At 40.9% G+C, this 27,882-nt stretch overlaps 2 protein-coding genes across 13 annotated transcripts in view; one reads left to right on the top strand and one right to left on the bottom strand.

Moving 5' to 3' along the window:
* Positions 1-425: 425 nt before the first annotated feature.
* On the bottom strand, positions 426-8,863 carry LOC140992258 (uncharacterized). Of its 2 annotated transcripts, none has more exons than XM_073462555.1 (9): positions 8,586-8,863; positions 7,611-7,773; positions 7,193-7,394; positions 6,843-7,101; positions 6,682-6,723; positions 6,336-6,598; positions 6,094-6,190; positions 2,229-3,593; positions 426-956 (listed from the first exon to the last, which is right to left on the bottom strand). In XM_073462555.1, exons 2-9 carry the CDS (start codon positions 7,700-7,702, stop codon positions 949-951), a joined length of 2,328 nt encoding a protein of 775 aa, XP_073318656.1. In that variant the 5' UTR covers positions 7,703-7,773; positions 8,586-8,863; the 3' UTR covers positions 426-948. The 2 variants fall into 2 exon arrangements, with proteins under 2 accessions (XP_073318656.1, XP_073318657.1); XM_073462556.1 differs by having other exon boundaries at positions 8,752-8,854.
* A 13,773-nt stretch (positions 8,864-22,636) lies between these two features.
* Positions 22,637-27,882, top strand: part of scn1lab (sodium channel, voltage-gated, type I like, alpha b) — a 28,406-nt gene continuing 23,160 nt past the window's right edge. For 6 of the 11 annotated variants that reach the window (XM_073495496.1, XM_073495498.1, XM_073495493.1 and 3 more), the window contains exons 1-5: positions 22,646-22,912; positions 24,435-24,553; positions 24,813-24,902; positions 25,997-26,125; positions 26,899-26,990. In XM_073495496.1, coding sequence (XP_073351597.1) covers positions 22,646-22,912; positions 24,435-24,553; positions 24,813-24,902; positions 25,997-26,125; positions 26,899-26,990 — 697 coding nt within the window. Of the gene's footprint in view, positions 22,913-24,434; positions 24,554-24,812; positions 24,903-25,996; positions 26,126-26,566; positions 26,659-26,898; positions 26,991-27,882 lie in introns of all 11 variants that reach the window. The other 5 variants (XM_073495500.1, XM_073495497.1, XM_073495503.1 and 2 more) reach the window with 2 other exon arrangements.

Below are 27,882 nucleotides of genomic sequence, written 5' to 3'. Positions count from 1 at the left end.
AGCAAAGTGGACTGAGTTTATTCAGGAAGGTGTTGAGATGCTTGGCATGAAACCGATGCTTCCAACAAGGATTTCTGTTTTTTTTTTTTTTTTTTTTTTTTAGTTTGTTGCTGGAAACGCAGGAAATTCTCCTGTCCGCATTAAATATTCTGGGAAATTTATTGAAATGGATGTGGATTCTAAGACAAAGATAGCCTTCAGAGAAATATTAAGACATTTAAGGATAAATTAATATTAGAATAATGTTCATTCATTCATTAAAGTCCATTAAATCTGACTAATTAGATGATATTTACTGTTATTTCTTTTCTTGTGAGACATTCACCAGAACTCAGATGAGGAAACAGAACTCAGTAACAGTCACTCGTTTCAGAAGCAATGCTCTTCTGCCACCTGGTGACTAAAAAGCAAACCAGCCTCAAACTGAGTTCATGAGATTTACTGCATTCGTCATGTCTTAAAACACAACAATGTCCAACAAAGTCCAGCTCAAAACATAAAATAAATCTATTATTCTTTTGCTTTACACACAAAAAAACAAAAAAAGCTCTCACGTCAGCGTTGCGTCCGCCTTGGCACGTCTTCAATCAACATTTAAAAGGAAGTAAAGAAAAAACAGGACGTTGTCAGTTCAACAACTCGTGTCCTGTACATTTGGCTTACATGACAACACAAAATGTTTATGTTCAACCTGTGAACATAACGTCAAACATAGAAAGAGACAAAAAGGTGTCTTCTTGCACAAAAAGAGAAAGAGGCAAAAAATTAAAAAAAAGTTCATAGAAGCAGAATCAGTTGCTTCTTTTCATAAAACTGATGCAGTTCATCTACTTAGAAATCGTTCAGCTGACTTTCTGTTAGAGTCTATTTAGAGTCTGCTGTCCTCGGTCAGCTCTCGATCCTCACCCTAAACAAGGACTTCCATTCAAAGATGTGTGAGGAAGCCGGTCAGGCACCTGCGGCAGAGAAGAGAAATATTTACATCACATCTTTCCTCTATAGGCAGGAATTAAAAGGGCGAGCACTCGGTCAGGGACAGCCAGAAATATTCTTGTCATCATGCATTCAGTGTCTCCATGTCAATTTGTTTCCATGCCGATAAGCCTTAAAATAAATGTCTTTTCCCTTTTTTTACCATGTTAGAATTTCCTGGGCTGTACTGTACATCAGCAAATCAATCAGTAATATGAGATATTTCACCCTTCTTTTGATATTTTTCCCCAATTTTCAAGGCTGCACGATGCTTAACATGCTTTTTTATTTCTATGACACAACATTGTTAACACGTTTTCCATGTATGCTAGATTAACTGGCAAAAGGGCAAGCGAATGTTATTATTATCATTGTTTTTCTGACTGGTGAGTGAAATCTACTAGCCACATGCATATTTAACCCTAACCCTTTAACATTTGGGGCTAATATTGAGCCCTTTTGATATATATCGAAATATATACCATGTATTTAACCTCATTATTAAGTATTACAAGTTAAAGAATTATATATTGCTTCAGTATCAACTCTCTGTTATATTTCTAGTAAACATTATGATGCTTTACATCTACAGGATTTTATTAAGGTTGCACCTCTGATACCTCTAATTATTTGTGAGGTCCTGAAACACTGACTGTGCCCCAAATCCCTTCCTTTTTAATATAAGGAGCACTGTATTTGCCTTCTACCTACCTTCTATTTGAGTGTTTCTGAATTTATGTACCCTTAAAAGTAATCTCAAAAATGCCCACAATAAAAGAAAAAAGAAAAAAGCAACAACATTATATTGAACAAACAACAATGAAATGATAAAAAAAAAATTACCTACCATTACACACGTGTGTGTGTGTGTATGTATCATGTTCGCATTTATATTATTTCGCTGGGCATTTGTAAGAGTGCATACCTAAATGTTGTTTCAAATTATCATTATTATTATTATTATTATTATTATTATTATTATTATTATTATTATTATAAAATGTTAAAAACTGTCATTACATTTTTATTTAAAATGTAGCTTAAATCTGATTGGTGCTCAGAATTGCATTACATCTTTTTCCGGCTGGGCCCTGCAGAAACCTACAATAATATCGGTATGGACCCATCAGTTCTTTAAAGCAGCTTGTAGAGAAAATGGGTTTAATGACGTTTAAGTTTTAGATGATCACATTCTGCTGGGAGGCTGGGTTGGTGAAACTCTAGATGATCAGAAATGACTGCTCAGTGCTACTCACCAAACTGGTATATGGTCCTGGGTGGAGAGGGAAGAGTACTCTGAGGACCACTTGGGGCCTGAGGGCCTAAACCTTTCCCACCTCTCTGGAGACGGGACCTCTGAACAGCCAACGCCACTGCCTGTGCGAATCTGGACGGGGCTGAGCTCATCTTGTCTGGAGGTTTTGGTGCAGCTGCAGACTCTTCAGACGTGGCTGAGGTGGACTCATGTTGAAGGTCCTCAGTGAATGCGGTAGCTGGCCCGTTCGAGCTGGGACTTGGTGGATAGGAGGATGGCAGAGAAGAAGCTGCAGTATCTTCTCTCTCCTCTTCCGTGTCTTCATTAAAGAAGATAGGTGAAGGAGGGGGAGGGAAACTCTCCCCTTCGTCCCCTTCGTCCTCTTCCTTTTCATCTTCTTCATGTACTACTTCCTCCTCAACTTCTGTCTCATCAGTGTATGAACCACACTGGTCCATGTCTGAACTCGCAGACTGTCTACTGGGGCTTTGTAGAAATTCACTCTGATCCTCTGAGTTGCTCTGACCATCGCTAGGAAGATCTTCTTCACTGCAGTCTGACAGTGTTGCTGGAATCACCTCCGATGTGACTGCAGGCTCATCTTCTTCCTTCTGCTTTGCGTCTTCAACGTCATAGAGAGGCGAGCCTGGACAATCCTGATCATCTAAACCAACTGGAGGTGGAGGAGAAACCTCAATCTCCTGAGAAGCCTCAATCTCCTGAGAAGCCTCAATCTCCTGAGAAGAAGGTTCAGGACTCGGTGAAGGTAATCCGGTCTCTGATCCGTCAGGAGAACGTGGATCCTCCTCAGTATCAGTTAGATTATCTGCGAGCTCACAAGATCCTTCACTTTCAACATTATCTTCTACTCTAAACTGATCTGGAGCATCCAGAGTAAGTTCTGGATCATGGGACTTTTTCTTCTTTGAGGGTACCACTTTGAACGTGGTCATTCCCTTCCTCTGTCCAGGATCCTCCCACTCAGGCTCAGTGGGGAGGCTGGATGTTATAACAGGTTCTGCAAAGACGACCTCATTATTCGAATACCTCTGCGTCGTGGACATATAGGAGGAGGGGCTGTATAATTTTGGTAAAGTGGCGGAGTTCCTGAAACGCTTCATCAGTGCTCCTTTGGAGACAGAGGAGGTCAGGACTTTGGCAAGAGCACAGCGGGCATCAGATAAGTCTTTACCTCGGAAGGAAGGCAGGTACGGATCAGCTATTTCATGGAGATGAGAGAACGATGGACGGGAATAGGATGAGGATGACCATGGATGTGATGGATATGGTGATGAAGATGAGGACAGTGATTCGGATTCGTCGCTTTCTCTCAGCTCTTCCACAGTGTTCAGGGAGTCTACAATCCCTGGAGAAACAGGAAAGACTTAGTGACAGAAAAAGTCTTAAAAATTAGAAACCACAGAGCAAGCTTTAAGAAATTACTATTTTCCAATGGGAGTTCTACTCAGGGAACATACAAAATGCAAGTGTGTTAGTGTTAGTCATTAAAAAAGATATTTATCATGTGATATCCCAAACATAGATTATGTAATACAGAAATACTGAGATCTGAAGACCTTTGAATGAACCGTAATCACTTTTATTATGTTTTTTATTCAAATGTTCAGAGTCAAGTATTAAAAGATAGAATTTGTTCATTGTAATTAGATTAATAATGAAATAAACCGGATATAAAATATTAAAATGTTAAATTTTTCTAAAAAAGCATGATGTCTAAATAAATTAGCGGAAAAATCAAGATAAAAACAAATGACTGACATCAAACATAAACATATTAAAACATTCATATACAATACTTAGAAAATATATATAAAGAAACAGAAATAAGCATGTAACATAAAAACATTTTGGAAACGAGAACACTGTAATTTTTACGACTGTCTGGAAAAATGATAATGTTTTGCTTATATCTTCCCTCTGTTTTGAATTAAAGTTTGAATTAAAAGGCACAACAGTAAGTTGAAATCTACTCAATCAAGAGGAAAAGAAAGGACAAAAACTTAAGACACAAAAAGAAAGTTACACAATTTTTCCCCAAAAAAATAACAAGACAGAAAAGCTAAATAAGTGGACAAAAATAATAACAGGACAAATAAAACAGCATTCAAGTGCAGCAGGCAGCAGTGACACACATCCATAAAAGCCACTAAGATGGGAAGGAGGAAGAAGAGACCAACGCAGGAGGAGGACGGAGAGGAGGAATAGGGATGGTGGAAGGAGGAGAGGAAAAGGAGACAGCAGCAGCAGCAGCCCTCAGTCACCCCGTTCAGGTAACACAGAGTCTGTAAGCAGGAAGGAGAGAAAGCTTCAGTCTAAAGGATCCAAAACAAAACAAACACTCGAGTCTCGTTTGGTCAGTATGATGAAAAAAATACTGTCTTTTGATTTTGATTTTGATCCAAAGAGTCCAGAATTACATTGATGTTAGGGCTGCCCCGTAAAAGTCGACTAAAAACCAAACCATCAGACCAAGTTTCTATCAGACGCATTGTGGTTGGGGACAAAAAAAAATGAAAGAGAGACAGTTGCAAAACAGATCTTTTCTCTTGCAACATGTACACCGCTAACTGCTGCTATTATAGCTGCTTGTTAGCTTAGTTAGCAGTATAGCTAACCAGGGGGAATGTTTGTGTTAACACTGCAAGCACAGGGGAAGGGAAACAGAACCGGCAGCCTCCCAGTGAACACAGCCTCCTAGAGCGACAGAGGCCAGTTTGAACACAGGGACTATATGAGGGGACTTTGACTCCAGGGACGAAGACCTTTTCAAAAAGTATATACATATTTAAATAATCAAATTAATTACATAGATGTGTTATGACAAGTCGACTAATGGCTTGAGCTCAACTGGGAAGATCTTTAGTCAAATCAGCTTCTTGTAAGTGTAGGAGGACGGGATCAAGAATGTGACCATCAACTCTTGTTGGGAGTTGTTGTTTCAGTCGAGGATTAATACCAACTCAGCAGAGTGTTACACTGTCTCGGCTAAAAGAAAACAAGGGAGTGAACTGAGACACTGACGGTGCTGAAGCAAAGTTTGAAGCACGTTTTCTTTTCTTCAACCCAAGTGCACAACCAAGTGGTCTTCAGTAATTAAATGGCCCTAATAACCTATGTCTAATAACGGATAATCATCGTCCATTCAAGTCTGTGAAGGCAAGATCAGTGAAAAGGAGCCATGCACCGAGAGAGCCTGAACCCAGGTGGTGAAAGCATGTCAGACAGACTAATACAGGGCAATGAAAGCTTGGACAATAGAGGGATTTATCTCGGAACAGACTGAAGCCAATGTGCTCTATGAACAAGGCCCTCTGGGTCACTTTAATTGCCCTGAACAGGGTTAAATTGTTCAGACTGATAAAAGCTGCGTTTTGCACCGGATTTAACTGCTAAATCTTCCATTTGATGGTATTCGCTTTGACATTTTAATCTTGATTTAACTTCAATCTCTCTTGACCTCGTGCGGCGCTGACTGAAGCTGTGAGGATTTGGCAGATACAAGAATTCGCCCCGCTCTAAACCCATTTGATTTCCACTGAAATACTGTAAGGAAAAAGGTCGATTGGGATTATTGTAGCAGCATATTTTTTTATCTTCTGCTGTATGAATGGGGCTGCCTCAATAATCACCACTAGATGGCAAAATAAACAGACAGCTTACCAGTGAGATCAGGCTGCGTTTGGACAGTCAATATTAACTCTGCGTCGAACGGTTTAAAGCTATTAACAGTCGTTTGATTCTAAAATCTCAATCATTATTATTAAAATGTGTTCAGCACAGGATTTAGTAGGCCTTCTTTTAGAGCAATCTCATCAGAGGTCATCAGTCTTTAATGAAGATTTTACCTTTAACCTCGTCGGCCTGCAGCTCCTGGTGGCTGTTTGCACAGGGAGGAGGTGGAGCCTTCCGCTTGGTCCTCCTTAAGGTGGAGTCTGCAGACCTCTACAGAGAGATAATGACATTATAGGAAACTTTTCATCAAGGGTTTTATCATTATTTTAGAGACAGGGGTATTAATCAAGAAGAAGAAGAAGAAGAAGAAGAAGAAGAAGGAGGAAGAAGAAGAAGACTTTGTGCTGCAACCCACCTGTGCTCCTCTCAGATGATAGGTGCTGAGGTTGTTGGGGAGGCTCTGTGATGCACCCATGGGTGGCTGAGGGGCTCGTCTCTTCTTGGGCATATCTGCTTGCATGGTGTTAGAGGACTGTCCATTCATACTGACTCCCACTTGTGTGTTGTGACGAGGAGAAGCTGGAGGAATCGCTCCTCCTTCACATTTTTTCTTCCTTCTTCTGAACAAGCTGAGAAACCCTCTGTTCTCCTTCTGCTTCTTCTCCCTATTTGGCAGCTCTATGTAATGTAAAACATCTGGATCAGTAAGTGATGTGTAGCAGTTAACAGTGTGTAGCTGAGGCTGTGGATGAATGTGTTACCTTGTAGTGGAGGAGGTGAGATGGCCTCTGTTGGCGAGACAGCTGTTTCAGACAGGAAACAATGCCATTATCAGGTCGGATGGTACAGTATGAACACATATGTATATAAAGGAACAGGTATATTGTAGCAATGACTGAACTTATCCTTTAAGTTGACCTACATGCTTCAGGTGTCCTGGGTTGCTGCTGATGCTCAGCTGTGTCTTTGGCGAACAGCTCCCTCAGTCCGAGCTCGTTTAAAGTCTTGGTCAGGTCCAGCAGCTCTTGGGACTGAGAGTCTCTCAGTAAGACGGTTGTTTCGACTTCGAACTCGCACTTGTCACACACGACTGGCAGCAGCATCTCAAGGGGCACTCTGGGACTCACCCGCACCACGGCCTTATGGGACTTATTGTAGTTGATCAACAGACGTACAGATGCCTTCAAAGAGAAACCACATTTTCTACTTATCTTTTTTAACAAATTCCTTTTATATTTTCTACTTTTTGTCTTTTTTTCTTTTTTTTGTCACCTCAGGCATGTACGGCCTCCTGATCTTCTCCTCCACGCCTCTGGGCTTCAGCACAAACCGTTCCGCTTCTAGTGAGCCAATAGGAGAGTTCGGTTTGAAGCTGATGTTGTTCTTGTTGGCCGAGAGAACCTCAACAGTGTAGTCTGACGGATTCAGGTGGTTGCTTGCACAAAGGGTCACCAGCAGATCCATCACTGGTTTACTGTTGAGAAAAGCCAAAGAAAACAAACAGCTATAAGCCCAAGACTTTCAGGTGAACCTATTCTTTAAGGTGTCTGATGAAAGAAAAGTTAAATGCAGCTGAGGCCCAGAAAACAAAACACTGGATCCTACATTTCCCAGAATCTAGTCTACAGGACCTAGACATCTCCAGGGCATCTAAAAAGCCATTAAATAAGACTGCTTGTAATAAGCCTACCTCCCATGCACTGTGACGCTCTTCTCCAGCCCCCCTGGCAGAACCACACAGAGAGTGTGGTCAATCTCCAACGGATTCACCTGCTCCTCCATCTCAAGGGACCTTCAAGGGAACTCAGAAGCCTCTCCAGATCTGGTGCCGTCCCCAGTGTCAGGTGAACCTCCTGAGAGATAAGAAATACTTGAGTAATTAAACCAAGTGTTAACATAAAGTCGACAGTGCCAGAGTTTGTTTCTCTCATCTGACTGTTGGTGCCAGTGTGAAATGTCTTACAGCAGCTCGAAAACATTTCAGGAATGATATTTGAAGGCGTATCCACACCTAATAATACAGCATTGAATGTAGGGCTGCAACTAACGTGAAAAAAATGTCAGTAAATAATGCTGAATGCCCAGCAAAGCTGACATATTCAACAGTTCTGATTGCTTAACTTTGCAGATTATCTTTATTAATCGATCATCTTTAAAAAATTGTGGGAAATGCTCTTAACAATTACCCAGATGCCAAAGTAACATCAATACCCCAAAACTATTCATTTACAGCCATAAGTGACAAAGAAAAGCCGAAAACCCTCATATTTATGAAGCTGGGACCAGCAAAAAATATTGAAATAATTGACAGATTATCAAATTAGTTTTCTTTCAATCAACTAATTGATCAATCGACTAATCCTTGGTGTCAGCTTTACAGTTTACAATCCTAGAAGATGCAGAAAACCAGCAAAATATTCACATTGTGAATGCCAAGAATTTGCTGGTTCTTTGCTTTGAAAAACAACTGTTACAAGTAAACTCCTGTCCATTGATTAACCAGTAATCAATGAACAAATGAGACTATTAATCACGCTGATGCTCTGTTGAAAGCAGACTCTACACTACATCTTACAGTAGCAGTACCAAACACTTAATACTGTGCGCTAGCTTGCACATTCAATCAAGTTCAAAGCCTGTGAAAAGTCAAAATGTCAACTTTTACCTGAGCAGCCTTTTCCTCAAACGTGAAACATGACGGTCCAAACCCAACAACCGAACCACTCCCACATGAAAACACCGAACAGTGACCCAAACTGGAGTTAAACCCTGATTTACGACCACTTTTGTCAACGTTAGCAACTTTTCCCTGGCTACACTGAGCAGCTCACCCGCCCGTTGGGTTGTTTGGGTGAATTAAAGCCTCTGGTCGCCTCCTGCAGCAGCTTCACCCGCCCGGGACTCCACCTTTGACCCGGTGTGTCTCTACCACGACACAGGAACAGCCTCCTCACACACTTTCATGCCTCCTCACACGCTTTCATGCCTCCTCACACACTTTCATTGAAGCTAACGCCCCTCGGTGTATTTTTAAGCTAGCAGCTCACCGGAGCGAGCCCACGAGCCAGCTGTGTGTGTGTGTGTGTGTGTGTGTGTGTGTGTGTGTGTGTGTGTGTGCTCATCAACACACGCGCGTGACACTGCTCCCCCAACGTGTACAGCGCGAGCCAAATATAACGTACGAATTAATATATAAATTATTTATTTGTAATTTTTTTTTATTTACTTACAGATGCTCAAACATATATTACATTTAGTTTAAACGTGTTTTAAAAACATTTTAAAAATTATATATTTATTTATAACATTTCTAATAATTCTTTATTTATTAAGCCGTTAATCGACGTATTTACTTGTTTATTTGTATATTTATACTGAAACAGCCTGTTTATGTTTATGTTTTGTTCCTCTTCTAAGTCCGGCTAGTTATGTTAAATAAAAGTATTAAAGTAATAATAATAATAATAATAATAATAATACCATATTAAAGGGGAATTATGTGATTTTGGAAAAGAAATTGAAAGCAATATTAATGAGGTAATAATACAAGTGAATAAACAAGCTGTTCTCAGAGGAAAATAAGGTCCCAGAACATTGTTTGAAGCTAGACAGGTGGCAGGGTCCGCCACATATAAACAAAGCAAAACAGTATGAAATTGTGTTGTCCTTTAAGGTCAGTTTGTTCAATCAGTTTGTTTAGGCATAAAGGAGTGATCATAGTAACTCATTATTTATTTAGCTGTTAATTGACTACTTGTTTGTGTAATTATACTGGAAAAACCTGCTAGTTCAGCTGAATACACGTATTAAAGCAAGCTGAAATGATAACTTATTAGAAAAGTACACCATATAACAGTAGTTTCTTTAGTCCATTGGTAGAAACAGCCAAATAAAATGAAGTATTATTATTCTGGCAAACTAAACCTGCTGTATAGTTGGTTTTATTCTATTAATACTATAAATACACAATAAAAAGTCATCTTCTCCACAAACAACTCGTGCCGGCCTGTGTCTGCCTGCAGCCATGTTGCCAAGGCTGTAATGCTCGCTTCCAAATAAGCTTACACCGTTCCTCAAGTAAGAGGGATTAGTGCTTTTACAGGTTGTGTCTCCATGCTACCAATGTCAGAAACATTTAATTCATTATAAATGCATCCTTAGGCTTTTACACTCACCTGTGTCGACAGATTCGTCCCATTCTTCTTCAACTTTCTCTTCGGTGTTATGAAGTGGCCGGAGGAGAGAGGTTGAGGTAGAGAGAGGGTTCCTTCATATTTAATCCCTCTTTAGCAGACTAACCTACCACACCTAAAGGCCCCGCCCAGTCATGTGACAGCACTTTGCATGTCTGTGTTTCTGTGTCTGTGTGTGTGTGTGTGTGTGTGTGTGTGTGTGTGTGTGTGTGTGTGTGTGTGTGTGTAGAAGGGTGTGTGCTGTGTGAGAGGTGGTGGTGATGGTGGTGGTGGGGGGTATCAGCAGGGGCATGCTTGATGTAAACTGGTGGACCAGTCTTTCCTAGCCACATCAATGTTAAACGGGTATAACGCTCAATTTATAAAAGGGCCTTTAATCCACATAAGCTACTGATCCTCTCTATAGGATCTGGCAAAATTACTGCTGATCAGCAATACTTGAGTCCATCATACTGTATAGCATGCAGACACACTGAGCTTAATCCCCTTTTCTAATAATAAAGAAAAAAGATTGTAGATAATAAGTAGATAATGGTGTTTAAAGGCAAACTTAAATTGATGCTAGAGAATCTGTTCAATAAAAAAAACCTTATCCACAGAGAACTGGCGAGGCTAAAATTAGACTATGTTACAGTCATGTAAATTCAGCAGTGAGTCAACCAGGTAGAAATACCACTTTCTCGCCTGCCACAATATTGGGCTTTCAGTTCTTCACAACACTGTTTTAGCTCTGCTGGAAAACCCCACTCTGTCACACCTGCTCAGCCGTCTTCGTCACCATTTCTCTCACCACTTCCTTGTATAACCCAGCTGAATGGGTTCATGCCAGCTCTCTCGGGGCCCTTACAGTCTTCTGGGAAATGTAGTAAATAACTGAGTTGTGGGAGGTGTGAAGACCAAAAATAACTCCCTGAATGTGTTCGATAAACGGTCACATATGAAGTGAAGGGGTCGGATTTTCTTCTAATCGTCTAATAATTTTTCATTGTCAGGCTGGAGAATCAATCATCTTTGTGGTCTTGCATGCTGTACAGCCCCTGTATACTCTGCTTATTTTAGGCTTTTGTCAGGGGCGGACACAGGATGATTGAGGGGCAGGGGCGGAAAAAAAAACAAAAGGGCCCCAGGTGTTTAAAAAAAGCATTGAATTGAGAAAAACATGCTTTGTTTAGTGCTTATTTGCAAGTGCTAACACGCTGAACTCTAGACGGTGTACATATTTTATGCTACCTGCTAAAATTGAGCACGTTAGCGTTGTCACTGTCAGCGTGTTAGCAAGCCGACATTAGCATTTACTGCTTCATAGAGGCACTAGCATGGCTCTTAGTCTTGTTATATTATTTATCAACATAACTTTAGCTAAATTGGCAGTGAAGTTAGCTACATTTTAAAGAAAGTTTCCAAAGGTTGCCATACAGGGGAAAACTCAGTTTCATTCTGCAGCCCTGGCATTGTAAAATGACAAATAAATGACCCTTTAAAGGGGAAATATGTAAGAATTTAAGTTGACAACATTCAAAAACTAAAAACTAAACTTATCAAGTGAATGTGAAGAAACAGGTTTGATGAAAATATGACGTCTATGATGAGATAGCATGCTAACCAGCTACTGGTGTATACACTAACACTCCTCCGCTGCTCTAAGCTACCAGTCAGGACGGCAAGCTACACGGCTAATTGAGCTAACTACCTAATGACAGTTACTGTTAGCCGCAGTTAGCAGTCATGCTGGCGATATGTTACATATTGCACCTTTAACATTTTAACCCTTAACCTGTACTTGTATTTACTTGTACTGTGAGCAGGGCAGAGTAATTATAGAACAGTTGTTTACCTCCAGCTTTGATTCACAGAAGGATTTCCTAGCTTTCATGTTCCCAGATAATATGTGATTAGTCAAGCCTTCCTTACAGAGATAATGTTTTGTAACCCACTAATGAGTTACAGAAACTAAAATCAATGTTAGCCGTGAGGCAGATTGCTGTAGTATCACACAAAGCCCTTTGATTCATCTGCATACAGAAGGTGAGCAGTAGCATGTAGTTAAGTGGGAGTTTTAATCAAATTAAGTGCAGGGAACACATGTCCACGCCGACTGTAATCTTGTAATCTCATTGTGAAGTCTGTCAGCAGCGGAGTCTCAATGGGCCTCTTCAGTAAACAGATCACCGTGTGACTGTGTTGCTTAATGAACTTCTTTTGATGACTAACACATGAACAGAAAGGCCTGTTAGTCACATCGTCCAGCCTGCCTCTCTGTATCATCACTTATCATGTTGTGAAATGTCACTCACAGCTTTCAGATGAACCCGTCTGTCAGCTTTAACTCAGGACTATAGCATGATTTCCACCCTGGACCTGGAGACATGATGTGTGGGGAAATAAGCGGCGTGCTTGATTTTTTCCTGTCGCAGGAAATCAAAATGGCAACAGCATGAATCCATTTCCCCCCCGCGTTCGCTTCATGTAAACTCTCCTCTTGAATAGATAAATGTAAACTCAGGAAGTTTTTACCCAGCAGTGTACAGAATGTGTACCGCTCGTCTATCTGTCTGCACATTTATAGACAGCGAGCACATTTACTGTATGCGAGGTCAACCGCATGAGCACACAAACTCATATGAACTCCCAGATTTACTGCATACAGGCATCTAAAAGGAACAGAGGGCTGAGCCGGAGTGTTATACAAACATCAAACCCCAATGGAAGCCGTATTTTGACAGGCCGCAAACTAATTCTGACATCCCACTGTCAAAACGTCGGCTCCCAAATTCATCACTTTGCCTCTAATGAAACATGCAGCAAAGTCACGTAGAGCTGCCAAGAAGGACAGCTGTGAACCAGGGAAACATATGACTAATGAGAGCGCTCTATGCTTTCTTAGCACTATTTTATACTTAAGTTAAGCTGACTGGAAACCATAAATATCTGTTAGTGGTGGCCTCGAATGCCACGTCTGAGTTGAGAGTGTCGTGTGCTCACATGCAGTCGCATTTGTTTGGCTTGTGTTGATGAAAAAAAAACTACACTGACTGTCAAAAGCACCATGTTTGAAGAGTGTATCTGTTACTGTGCAATCACAAGGACCAAGGACCAAGAATATAATGCAGATAAAGATACTTGGGGTATTGTTTAATTAAGTAACTTCGTCACAAGTGTTTCATAACCACATATGAAGGATCATTGCAAAAATAAACACGTTTATGTATATATATTCTGTATATTACAAAAGAATATCGACTGCTATATCAATTAGAGCCCTAATACTGATATCTGCATCTACCTCAAAACCCAGCAATGGTCGGGCTCTGATTAATAATGTCTTGTAAAGTTGAATTTTATATAAAAGTATGATTCTGAGTGGCATTTTAAAAGAGTGACAGTTGCAGTCGAGGGTGTAGGTTTGATTTAAGTCAATGAATAAAACATTTGAATTCTTTTACAAACACTCATCAACATTAGAAAAACATAAATTACTTAATATTTGGTGTCATTGATAAATAACTGAGAATGATAACACTGTATTCACATGTTTGACCTACAAAATAATTAATTTAAAAGAAGAATGAGTGTTGTTTTATTTGTTTTGACACATTTCGACATTTATCAAACTATACAAACTATAAATAATTCATGTGTTCCTAAAAACAAATAGAGGCTAAGTAGTTTATTTAGCTGTACACAGATAGTTTTTTGTTTTACATTTAAACGAATCAAATCAATATCTGCTTGTAAACTTGTGTTTATCACAAGATAAATGGAAACTGTGTGAGATAGACGTGCCACATGGAGCTCAAGGGTGTCTCCATCTCTGCCGATCGTGACTCAAAAGAAAAAGTCCATCAAGCACCTGGTGGCCCTCACGTATGTTAATATTAGAGTTGGCATGCAGATAAAGACGATTCAGATGACAGTATCAGCATTTTTGATCAGCCATTCCCCTCTCTCGCCTGGATTTGGTCAGCTTGACAGTCACAAGGACATCCTTGGCTGTAGTCAGACAGAGGCATGACACAAAAAAGGTAAACAACAGAGATTCATGATGCACTGCAGCAGTAAAACAATAAATAAGGTTTAGCAGATCACTCTAAGGCCTGCCTGTGAAGGAGTTGCCAGTAATGTTCACATGCTGAAGTGAAACTGCTGCACCGGTGTGAAAGTGACCTGCTGCATGGAGCTGAAGGACGTGTCCACCTCTGCTCACTGTGACTCCCTTTTTTCATTTCTAAAAACGAGTTGTGGGGTCTTTTGAGTATTTCAATGGGTCAACAATGCAATAAATGATGTAATGGCATTACTGGTGTAATTTTACCACATGTCCAGCAGATGGCATGAATCCATAAGAAAACATTTGGAGGGCGAGCTGCACGCTGATGTCTGGACTCCACAATGTGGCCTCCACGTGAGCAGGTACGTGCCAGCTTCCTGTCATCTCAATCTCCACCTATATGTTAGCCCAATGGCTAGAAATCTATAAACATCAGTATTTTTATTTCACTCATATTTAATAAAAAAATATATATATAATCGCAGCCTCTGACACCATCATTATGATATCAGTGACTCCAGATGTGGTGTGGATAGTTCAATGTGTGACTTATTTTTAACTCTGTTGCTTGATTGTTTTATTTAAAACTCTATGTTGTTTGCTTTAAGTTTGTTGTTTGGTCTTTTAGGTGACACTTTTGTTAATGTCATATATTAAAGGGGCACTATGTAGTTTTGGAGAAGAAATTCAAATTGAGATACAATTGAATACAAACTAGGAATATATATTTTTCTCCATAACTGAATAAACAAGCTGTTCTCAGAGGGAAATAAGGTCCCCAGAACACTGTTTAAAGCTAGAAAGGTGGCAGGGTCCGCCACATATAAACAAAGTAAAACAGTATGAAGTTTTGTTGTCCTTTAAGGTCAGTTTGTTTATTCGGTTTATTCAGTCATGAAAACAAAAGAGTTTGTTTAGGCATTAAAAAAAAGGCAGTGAAGATCTCTCTCTTTAGATGTTATTTTATTTTGCGGCCAATAGAAAACAAGACTGAAATCTCCATTTTCAAAAGGCTTTTGATCCTTAGTCATGTGCAAGATCACAGTTTTTAAGTACTGAAGGCTGTCTATGTGTGAAACAGACTGCCTCTGATTATTAAGTTTGTCTAGGCATTTAATCTTCTGATTAAAAAATAACATAGTGCACCTTTAAAAGGGAATATGAATCTCAATGGGAATATTCCTGCTAGGAGAAAAAAAGGGTAAATAAAATAAAATATATATATATATAATGCAATCAATAAAGGCAACATTTAACTTCCATAATACACAGCAGTAAGGTTTGTTTCCACTATTTCACATATAACCACTGCTGCAAAAACTAATCCTAATCCTAAAAAAACTATCCTAAAGTAAGGATAAAAGTAATAAAGCTATATGGGCCTATTAGAAATTAGCCAACCTTTGAAATAAACTGAGTAAGAAGAGTGAAGAATCAGGATTATAACCTCAAGACTGCCTTAATTAGACTTCAGGGGCTCCTATAAAAAAACAAAACAGGTATGAATTATTAATTAAAGATGAATTAAGTATGAAGTATTGGGTCTGATGCATTCAGTCCAGTCTGGCTTACTCAAAGACTATAACAGTGTGACTCCCCTCTTGTGTCCTCACTGCCAACAGGTTGCTCTCCTTCACTGTGCTGCCTGTCTGTCTGTCTGCCTGCCTGTCTGTCTGTACATCCAGGCCATCTTGTGACAGTCACAGCTTTAAGGACATTCACTCCCAGCCTGCGATGCCTAACCAACCGGAAGCGCGGACTGATTTCTCCACGGCGGGCGAGGGCGGCTAAAAAAGAGAAACAGAGGGAGAAAAGAAATAAGTCATAAAGAGACGCTTATTAAATTATAATCCATCACCTTTCTCATAGACGGGGATTTTTTTTTTTTTGACACTGACAGGCTTGAATCCAGGATTATCTCTTTCGGATATGGGATCTACCTTCAGGGTCCCCACCTGCTGGGCACCGTAATGGTGGTGAGTATTTGAGGGTTTTTTGACAGCCCTTTTTTTTTTGACATGACAGCTTTACTTTAATTGAGGGTTAGACTAGAATAAGGTATTGTTTTTTTAATGAGACAAGACAGAAGACGCGTTTTAAGTGTCTTTTGTGCGTAATGGACGCAAGACGAGGCACGTACGAGCGGCTTTTACATCTTTATTAGCTTGTTTTTATATATCTTTAATCCCTCCGCTAATTGCGCGCCTGACGGGACTATATCACCGACATTTCGGAGTGTTTTCTCTCTTTAATACTGTTTTTATCCTAAAATAAACACAGTATTCACTCATTGTTGCTCGTATGGAGCACTTTTCTATTCATTTCCAATCAAATACACGAAAACAACCTGCACGTCGTGACAAACACACACAACCCAAGTACAGGCAGCCCCCTCGCAGGCCTGTGTGGTGTGAAAATGGTCGTCTTGTTTGTGACATGTGATGCGAGAAGGGTCAAGTGAAGAAGTTTCCAGAGAAGATGACAGAAAAAACACAAAGGTCTGGGTCTATTTTTGGCATAAAAGGGGGAGACTGGTTATAAGCAATAGGCACATCTGGCGAGGACACGCCCAGACTCATTCAGACCCATTCATGCTCGGACCTGTTGGTGACACGAGTGAATGATGAATCTGCTCCAAATCGGTGGCGTTTGAGTTGTGTTAATAATGTGGTGGTAGGAGATATTAGGTGAATGAAAGCGAGCCCGGTTCCGCTTGGAGGCATTTCGAGCACAGTTCATGGACCTCCAGGTGGCCCCCGGACCCCAGCTTGGGCACCGGTGGTGTCCTCCAGGGGATGTTGATGGGTGGCTGCTGCTGCTGCTGGAGCGAGCGACAGCCTCGACCTCGGTCCCCGGTGTGTGCGCGCCTTCCTCCGTCTTCATATCTCGTCGTGTTGCTGCTGCTGCTGGTGCTGGTGGTGTATCTGGAGGGGAGGCATGATGGCCGCGGCTGACTCGTCGAGCTCTCGTCTGTGGCGGAAAGTGTCGATTTTCGGAGTCGTGGAGAGAAAAACGTCGAGACCTCGTCAACATGGCGACAGCCGCCGCGGCTCCTTCTGAATCCATTTGAAACCCGTTCAGGTACCGTCTTCTTTGTTTCTCCATCTAAACGAGCCTCACAAGCTACTTCCACCCGTGTACTCTCGTGTCTATCTGTTGCTTCAAGTTGTTGGGGGGGAAAAAATCAATACAGGTGTCCTAAAAATCAAATGTAGGCTCATTAAAGTGCTTCAAGAGAGACGCCATTGTGCGTGAATTGTGGTTAAACACATTCAAAATGGTATCAGGTGTCTTCTTCTTTAAGCACCATGGACAGCAGCGCCCTTTTGACACCATGTCAGCACGGATTTGTAGTCATGAACGTGAAAATGTGGCTAACTCAGGAGCAGAGCAAATGTCCAGCTCAGGAACAATCAAGAGATGCTTGTTGGGCAAAAATGTCTGATTGATCGAGGACAGGTTTGTCCTCCTTCTGTAGCACCATGGACAGAGACACATGTGAGTGTGGACATGATGGAGGACAGGTTTGACAGTTTTTAAGACAACACTCTCACGACCATATGTGTGATTGTGGCCTCCAAGACATAGTGGACACACTGTGTGAAAAGTTTGAGTTTTCCTAATGGGGTTTGGTGGAAGGACGGTGACACAGACATGAGGTTTTGTACTGAAAAGACACTAACTCTGGAAGATGCGCGCTTTATTTGTCGAAAGATCGGTCAGATGAGGCCTCATGGTAGCTTACTTTTTTGCTGAATTTAGTTAGTTTGTTAATCCAGAGATCATTTTCTTGATTAATTGATCAGTTGTTTGTTCTATAAAATGTCAGAAAACGGTAAAAACACCAAGATGCCGTCCACAAATGTCTTGTTTCATCCACGACCCAGAAACATTCAGCTTATAGTCTTATAGGAGTACAGAAACAACAGAATATTCACATTTAAGAAGCTGAAATCTGAGAATTTCCTACTTTTTTTTGTTAAGAAATGACTCAAATTGATTAATTGATAATCTAAATAGTTTGCAGTTCATTTATTGGTTTACAACTACTCGATTAATCATGCAGCTATAGTGGACTTGAACTAAAAACTGTTGTTAAAATGTACATACAGACATGTTGAGTGTTGTATTCTTATATATATTCCTATATTGTATCGTTCGAGGCCAATGTGCTGAACCTGCTAACAAGAGACCTCGCATCAAGGTTTAAAGAGGCACTATGTAGTTTTGGAGAAGAAATTTAAACTCAGAATTTTAATATTTACAATATTAACGAGGTAACAATAATACAAACACAGAAATATTATTTTTTTCCACAACTGAATAAACAAGCTGTTCTCAGAGGAAAATAAGGTCCTCAGTACACTGTTTGAAGCTAGAATGGTGGCAGGGTCCGCCACATATAAACAAAGTTAAACAGTATGAAATTGTGTTGTGCTTTAAGGTCAGTTTGTTTATTCAGTCATGAAAACAAATAGTTTGTTTATTTAGTTTGTTTAGGAAAAAAAAATAGTCAAGCTCTTTCTCTTTAAATGTTATCTTATTTTGTGGCCAATAGAAAACAAGACTGAAATCTCCATTTTCTAAAGGCTTTTGATCCTTCACCAACAATGTCTGTGTGCAAGATCACAGTTTTTAAGTACTGAAGGCTGTCTACGTGTGAAACAGATTGCCTCTGATTTCATAGACACCATGACTCCTCTCAGTGCCAGGATACATAACTGCAGAAATGTCGGCTGTCCCTGCATGTTTTCAGTCTGTCATGTTATATTTGACGCCAGGGATGACCACACCGATAGCCCTGCTCAGAGGTGGGTGTGGATGTTGGGCCTACAGGGGTCGATCAGACCTCATGAACCCCCCCTTCCCTCTGCCCACCACCCAGCGGCTCATGCTAGACAAGCTGTCAGGCCAGACATCACAACACTGGGTCCCGGGGCAGTCTTTGGGATACTAGCAGATGTGTTTTATGAGACGCCGCTATAGGAGAAGATACATTCATTCACGGTTAATGCCTGATGAATTCTTAGAAACAACATCCGCCAGCTGCTGTGGCTTTCTAATAAGCCACCACTCCAGTGATAATGGGTGCTATGCTTGGCTGACCGTACTTTATGAGCCGTATCACTCATCTCCTCTTTTTTCTTATTATACACACTCATCAAGAATGAAATTACATTGATTTTTTAGGATAAAAGGCTTGTGGTAATGCTTCAATTTTCAAATTTTTCGGTGGTAATTAGAGTTACATTTTAAGCTACAAATGTTTGGAGTAGACAAGTGTTGACTGAAGACTTGATTTGGTCACAAAACTGTAATTCACATTTTCAAGGTCATACTTGTTGTCATATGCAGTTAAAAGCAAGTTTCCCAGCATAGTGAAACTCTTCCTTAGCTTTCAACTCTGACTCCTCTTTTACAATAAAATCCCCCCCAAAAATACATGTTTCTGTGCTGCAGCACACCTGATTCAAATGATCAGCCTGTCATCAAGCTCTGCTGAAGCCTGAAAAAAACCCACTCATTTGAATCAGGTGTGTTGCAGCAGGGAAACATGTAAAACATGCCCAGGACCAGGCTATAAAAACACTGACATAAGATATTTGATGACAGATATCCAAAGAACTCTTATGTACAACATGCAATGATACAGTACGAGTGCAGATATACTGTGTAATACAAATACAGTATTTTACAGTACAAATACACAATATAGGTGTAAATATGCAGTGTCAAGCGATGAAGATCTGTGCAAAATCTATATCTCCAGATATGCAAATAGTAGAAACAAAAGGCAGGCTTTAAGGATAAGATGAAAACAAAATCTAACAAAACAGACAGAACTAAATCCAAGTACTCAGGAAACAAAAGAAAATACATACCCCTGACGAGACATTTTGGATTATTTGGAATCTGCTTAACCACTTTCTTGCTGAGGGTGAGATGATAAGATCAATACCCCTGTCCAGTTTTTACGATGAATATGAGGCTACGGCCAGGAGATGGCTCGTAAGATTGGAAACGGGTAAACAACAAAGTACAAGATGTAACGTGTATAATTAGTAAGCTTCAAAGCTGCTGGTAGGAGGATTTTTTTAAACCTTCGACAGAACCACACTCTTTTTTGGTCTTAATGCTAACCTAGGGTAACAGGCTGCTGGTTTAAACTCCATGTAAAGAGATTTGTGCTGATATATTTTAAGGAAAAAGGCAATTTATATAACAAGTCCACCCAAGATAGGGGTGTTTACCAGCTTATAACTGTATCTTTTTCGTATTTTCATTCAGAGAAATAGATTTTTTAATTAAGAATGACTTTCTTCCACCTTTATCACATTGGCTTCAGGAAAGTTAGTGAGCTTTTTTGTCCTTTCCCAGTTGCATTTGATCAGGTAAGGACGTTTGGTGTGTTTGAGAGTAAGTTTAGGTATGGTTTGACATTGTTAGACCTGACACAAGAAGTCGAGAACTGTTAAAAGTCATATTTAGATCATGGCTAAGCATTAGTATGTTTGGGGGATGACAGGGTTCCAGTCTTTCCCCGGAGTTGCTTGCTACTCCGGTGCGGCTTGAATGTCAAAACAGCTTAAAATTGTCCTTTACTCGACCCCCTGCTTTCTGCTAAAATAGGTTGAAGCGTTCATCCAGCTCCATTTGGAAGAATTGAGAATCTGCCAGAGGGGCAGTTCCTGTTTTCTGGGCCAGTATAGTGTCTCATGAGGAATAGGACCTACCTGTGAGACTGTAGAGACTGGGAGGCACCAAGGATGTACTGATAATGGCACACTGGGGTTTTTTGGGAAGGTCTTGTTTGTGTGCCTTCCCTCTATTTCCTCTGGGAGCATGATTGTCTTCTGGGTGTGAAGGGTGGCAGGTGGTTTACAGGGGGAGTCTGGCGTTGATGGCGATTGGTGCAGAAAATAATCAATACTGTCATCTGTTAGTACTGGAAGCCATAGTGAAAACAGTTCATTTTTTACTAATTTGTGGCCATCCACCGATTAATTATGCTAAGAAACTACAGTACTCCTCTAATTCATCATAAACCAATTCCTCCAAATGGAGCAATAAATGGAGGCACACACAGAGTGATAAATGGGGAAAGTGGCAAGATTATGTTCTCCTGAGAGTCATTTCCCTGTCTGTTCTCGTGCTGTCCATCTCAGTTGGCTCAGGCTATTTCTGTGTCCCTGTGAATCAGCTGAAGGCGCGTCACCAACGTCAGACCCCCTATTTACTGCCTCTTTAAAGCCTCCACCCTACCTGTGACCTCTCACTGCTTTGATTTCTACCCAGTCTCCGTTCTCCCTCAAAGAATTAGAAACACTAATGTGCCTTTTAGCAGACAGTTGGTGTTTTTCCAGACTATCTCAGGGCAAAGGCTTGTTCATGTAATAGGTTATAAAACCAATAAAGGTGTCGGTGGCACTCAAATTGGTATGAGTAGTAGTCACTCAGGACCATTAGCATTTGGTGCATCTCTATATGACTTCCTTGACATATGCTTTAGTCATAAGGAAGAAATTCCATCATTAAATGGTAAGAGGATATTTATAGTCAAATATGAAGGTAATTTACACATCTCGGTTTCTTTTAACCTCTTTATGTAAGTGTGATGGCAACTTAACATTGCGTTCTCTTGTCTGAGTCACTATCTTTCCGGGTCGGACCTTGTCATAAGTCGGAAGCAGCCTGATGCACTAAGTTGAAGATTCTGGAAACATCTTCAGTCACAGAGACGCATCACCCGGAACGCGTCGCCAGCAAAACCATTGTTTTCGTTTGCTAACACGCACCGGTCGGTGCTCCTCTCCTGTGCTGCACGTCACGTTTTTCTCGTGTTGTTTAATGACCTTCTCTGTGTTTCAAAGATCCCTGGGTATTAATTTATTTGGAAAATACGAAGGGCTAACTCGCTTACTGCTTTGAATCTTCTGAGCTTCCTCCGTTGCCATGGTAATCATCGTCCAAGTCAGTACTCAAAGGAAGGAGACATTGTGTTGGCTGCACCGCAAAAGAGGCAAAAAACGAGTAAAGGGAGTGAAAAAAGGAGTTCCACTATGGTGTTCAAGCGGTCTCAAAAGCTGAAAGCCTTAGAAAAAGGATGCTTTGTGCAGTGACACAAATGTAATGGCATTACATGAGAGGCACCAACTGGGTTAACTTCATCAAGACATTCATGTAAATGTTCCTTACAGCTTTTTTAAGACATGACAGTGCATTTACCGAAATGTCAGAAATGTAATTGTACATCTGAGAGGCAAAGAAGTCTCAAAAACACCTGACTTGTCTTAATCTCATAATTACGTCCCCTTTCAATGTTTTCAGTTTAATTACAGTGTGATCCAAGAGCCTCCACAGGTGAACGTTCCAACTATTTTCAAAATCCCGCTTGTGACTCATTCCCCCCCTCGTTTCCTTCTCCTTGCAGCTCCCTGCCCCAGCTGAGCCCCTCGCTGCCCTGTGAAGGAGCAGGATGACAAGATGGCACAGCTGCTTGTACCGCCCGGACCTGACAGCTTCCGCCCCTTCGTCCCCGAGTCGCTGGCCGCCATCGAGAGGCACATCGCCGAGGAGGAGGCCCGGAGACCGCGGGCGGAGCGCCGCAGCGACAGCGACGATGAAAATGGGCCCAAGCCCAACAGCGACCTGGAGGCGGGGAAGTCTCTCCCCTTCATCTACGGGGACATCCCTCCCCGCCTGGTGTCCACCCCTCTGGAGGACCTGGACCCCTACTACAGCAATCAGAAGGTCTGTGGTCAAGTCTGTCTTAATGGAAGGAAAATATGATGTTAAATAGTGTTAATGTTCTTGTCTGTGCCGGCCTGAAAGCATCATTATGATCGTTATGTTACTGATTTAGCTTTCAATTATGACTCGAGCACTGCATTTTGATGAATTACAGGTCTGTACTTTATAGTCTGAAGTTTTTAGCCTCTAATAGCTCGCAGCCAATTGCCCAACGCTCTCAACGGACTATTTTAAGGAAACACGTGTACAGATGTAGCAATTTCCTCCCACGTAAGATAAACTTCTGCTGAAGAAATATAACACCTGAATACTTTAACTTTCTATCATTTAATGTAGGCAGGCCTTTTTTTTTTTCAAAGGGTAAAGTGCAGCTCTTTTTAAAACAAGTAAATTGTAATCACTGGCATTCAAGTGTTTCCGAGGCAAAGTTACACTCATATTTTACTATCTTCATAAAGTTTACTTTATTTTGTCTTTCTTCATACTTCTACTCCACCACATTTCAGCAAAAAATATTGTAGTTTTTACTCTCTACATTTATCTGTTAGCTATAGCAGCTCTGAAGACTGAGATTATTCTAACAAACCACATGATGAGCTTCTGAAATCTGATGCGAGTAGTTCTAGTCTGAAATTGAGTCTTTAAGGTCTTATTTTAAAAAAATAATATTATATCATATCATAAGAGATGCAGTAAGAGAGGTTCATTTGTAGAACCTTTCAGTTAAATATTAGATATCCTTGATGCACAAAATAAAGATCAAATGAGTCAATTATAGAATCCTTTCAACACTCTAACAGGAGCCATTTTGTTTTATGAATAAAATATGACCCTTTTGCAGATGGAATACTTCAGCATTTATGAAAACAATCTAATTCACTGTCTTGTTGAGAGTTAGATGAGAGCATTAATACGACTCTCATGTCTGTACAATAAATATAAAGCTAGATCCAGCAGCTGCTTAACTTGGCACAAAGACTAGAAGCAGCTATAAGCAATTAGCCTGGCTCTGTCCAACAGTAAAGAAAGCACCTACTACCATTTCTAAAGCTCAGTAATTTAATTTTTGTTTCCCCTGTTTAAAGACTCTTTATCAGACTGTGTAGTAAAAAGCTTATTGTTTGGTGCATTTAAATTGAAACAATTGGCAGCATTAGCATTTGGTAATTCAACAGGCGAGCTGCAAAAATCCATCTCAACATTAATGCGCTCATTTAGAGCCAGGCCAACAGAGGTGCTAATGCTAATCTGAGCTGCTGTGCCAGTTTAACTGCGCTGCCAACATGTCCTGCCTGGAGAAGACTCATCCAGCTTCATTATAGAAACAACCACTGACTGAGCAGAGGCTCGACAGCTTAATCCTCTCTGCTGTTATGACTGATCACACGTGCACAAGGGCAGGCGTGATGAGCAGATTCTGTTGGACACTCATGTCATTTCAGTACTGTCTTCACTCACATTTATCAAAGAAGGTGAGCAGGTTGATACAGATTTAACTAATTTTGTTCTGTCTTTCTTCCAGACCTTCATAGTATTGAATCGCGGGAAGGCAATCTTCCGTTTCAACGCCACTCCTGCCTTGTACATCTTAAACCCCTTCAACCCTCTAAGGAGGGTAGCTATTAGAGTTTTAGTACACTCATATCCTTTCAGAGTTGCTACGGACACAGTTTGATTTGGATTAAAGGGTTTATCGGACAAAAGGGGGGGATTTAAATGTGCTCATTATGAAGACTAAATGTCATGACTGGTTTAGTCTCTTTATGTGGGCATACATCAGGCTTTGCTAGATTATGGATGAACAGATAGGTTGTTTAATACTTACTGTAGCAATTATAGATGGGGAAATGTTAGGTTTGACTTGTTGCTGTTCCATTGTGTTCCTTGACTTTGTCTCTACGATGTTCAGCATGTTGATCATGTTCACCATCCTGACCAACTGTGCTTTCATGACCCTCAGTAACCCCCCGGAATGGGCCAAGAATGTAGAGTGAGTCACCATTTTCTCTTACTTCTGTCTGGAAAACAAGACATTTTTTGACTTTAGATTATCAGGCACATATTGACCTTCATCCAAAATCATACCTCTTCTTCTCAGAGTCATAACTTAGTCTGAGCTCAAAACAAACCTGTTCTACACACACTGAAATCAGCACAAAATACACTTTTTGGAGATATCAGTATGGATAAACCAATACAAATCTGCTTATAGAAATCATCGGGAAAAGACATTTTGTTTAACTTCAGATCTTGCCTAACAATCTTCATTTTAGACATCCTTATTAGCATTAGAAGTAATCAATAGTTGTCAATACATCCGTTAATAACGTGACAAAATGTAAAGAAATACAGGCTTTAAAAGCTGATAGTTAGGGCTGAGTCAGTGTGTACCCCACATCTAAATCACAGGCTGCTTTTGAGATTACTCATTCACTACTCAGTATATCAAAGACACGTAGTAGTTAGTGAGCAGTAAACTGAGATTTCAGACTCTTATTATGATTCACCATCTTTTCAGAGAATTATTCATTGGGTCCATGTTTGTTTAGATTTCAGGCACTTTGGTATTATGTACACTGCATTCCCTGAGATGGTCCTTTTTCTATTTTGACTGCACTTGAATGCACCGTTGATGCCAAGTCAGATATATGGGAGTTTCCTGAGTTTCCGTCACATTCACACCTTCAGTGCTGATGTGAATGCTATTTACAGATCAGAAATTGGTCAATATGAGAACTCCCGAACACTTCCTGCCTGAATCCCTCACAATGATGGGGACTGTTCTAAAACTCAGCACAAAAATACAGAAAGGGAAAACAAACACAAGGCAAAGTGGCAAAATCACTCCCATCTTATAGATTCAAATACAGATGTTTGATTTATGATGAAAAATGGTAAAAAAAAATAGTTTTAGTTTTACATGAGTACTTACCTCCAATAAAAACTGAACCACAGATCCACTGTCTATCAAAGTAGCAGTGGAGATCAAAATGCCCTGAATAAAGTGTGTCTGTCACCTTGCCTCTGAGCAACGGACCCATTAAGCAACATCACACTTCGTCTCTTCCTCACCTTTTTTCCCAGGTACACATTCACAGGGATTTACACCTTCGAGTCCCTTATAAAGATCTTGGCCAGGGGCTTCTGTGTGGGGAAGTTCACTTTCCTGCGGGACCCGTGGAACTGGCTGGATTTCAGTGTTATCTCCATGGCGTAAGTATTCTGACAAGCCGAGTTAGGCTGAGCTTAACATGATGTGGCGCAGATTAAGAGGCCAAATGCTTTTAATGCTAATCATCCCAGAAGCCTATTAAGTTCCTCTGAATGTGAAGAGGGGGGAAGATAATCTGCAGCCCAGATGTGTGTATTTTGAAAGCACGGCCACAAAATCTCAAGTCTCCTCATGCCCCCAAAGCATGGAGAATCGTGGCCCATATTTGCCTCATGCTTCAGTAAAGCTCACCTACTTGTCTTGAGACTATAAAACAAAGCCTTGAGCATTAGGTTACATAGTGAAAGTTAATATAATAAGACTGTAATCTTGTTTTGTCTGAGAGATTCCTGTAATACTGTGAGAGAGGGTTGTATCTCTCAGATGTCTGTGCACGTGTGATGGGTTTCTGCTGTGTAATAACTGTGCATTTGATCCTGCAGGTATATAACAGAGTTTGTAAACCTAGGCAATGTTTCAGCTCTGCGCACGTTCAGAGTTTTGCGAGCTTTGAAAACTATCTCAGTAATACCAGGTAAGGCTGCCGTGCCTGCCGCCAGCACTCCTGCCATTTGTCCTCTGTGCGTGACCGTTTGCCGTTCCCTCCTCTCCCCCCTCCCCTTCCCACGACCCTCCTTTTGTCTTGTCACGCCATGTGTGTGGGTGCCTGATGTGTGTGTGTGCGTGTGTGTGTCCCACACCTTTTTCCCAAACTACCCTCCTACCCACCTCCCTCCCTCCCTCCCTCCTCCTCCCCCCCTACCTTCCCTTACAGATATGTCACAGAGTTTGTGGACCTGGGCAATGTCTCAGCACTGCGAACCTTCAGGGTTCTGCGAGCCCTGAAAACTATATCAGTCATCCCAGGTGAGAGAGCCATAGGGTTAATGAAATGCTAACGGCTAACTGGCTAACATCCAAGCACTCCCCCCCGCCCCCCTCTCAGCTCATCTCACTGTAGCTAAGCCTGATGACGCCCGTCGCCGTCTCTCATGCTGCCTTCGTCCCAAGGCCAGTAAAAGCTGGAATCTGGCTCCAATCTGCACAGATTGACAGGATTCTTAGCTTTTAGATACATCCTTTAAGGCAGAATTCCTTTTGGTTGAAATCTATTCTTGCCTTGGGAGACTTACAAGCACTATTTGTTTTATTTTTTCATTTTTGCATGAGACATTGCAAAAGCCGATTTTCTGGTGGCAAGCACTCGTGTGTGCAGGGTTCCTCCTTACCTTGTTTTCCTGTGCATGTCCTGTTCAATGTTGTGTGTTTTTTGGAGAAATTGTGACCTGGTGAGCGGTGGTTGGGTGACGGCATTCCAAACACTAACACTATTGACATCACAGACTAACAAAAAGGTCATATGTAAACCACCCAGGATAACTTGTCATTGGCTGTTTGTATAAAGAGGATCATCTACTTTCACAGCATACATTTCTTATTCTAGCATCACAAACACAAACACTACATTTTGGGCTCTATTTTTTTGGCAGCGCAAAGCCTCGTTGAAGCAGTGCTGGCACATGTTGTATTTTCCTGACCTTGAAATACATTTTGCAAGTGCGTATGGTGCAAAGGTGGGAGAAAAAGTGTACCAAGATTGAGAGTGGTGTTTTGGTGATAATGTTGTCTTTAATGTGAGGGTCTGTTTTTCCTGCAGCATCACTCAGGTAAGGGAATGGTTCCACATTTTGAGCAATAAGCTTCCTGGCTTTTTTGTTGAGAGTTCGATGAGAGGATTGATAACACTCACGCCCCTGAA

The sequence above is a fragment of the Pagrus major genome, chromosome 24 (genome assembly GCF_040436345.1).
Source record: "Pagrus major chromosome 24, Pma_NU_1.0".
In the NCBI taxonomy this organism is placed as follows: Eukaryota; Metazoa; Chordata; class Actinopteri; order Spariformes; family Sparidae; genus Pagrus; species Pagrus major.
Note: the sequence above shows the minus strand (reverse complement) of the source record. Positions and strands in the feature narration are given on the sequence as shown.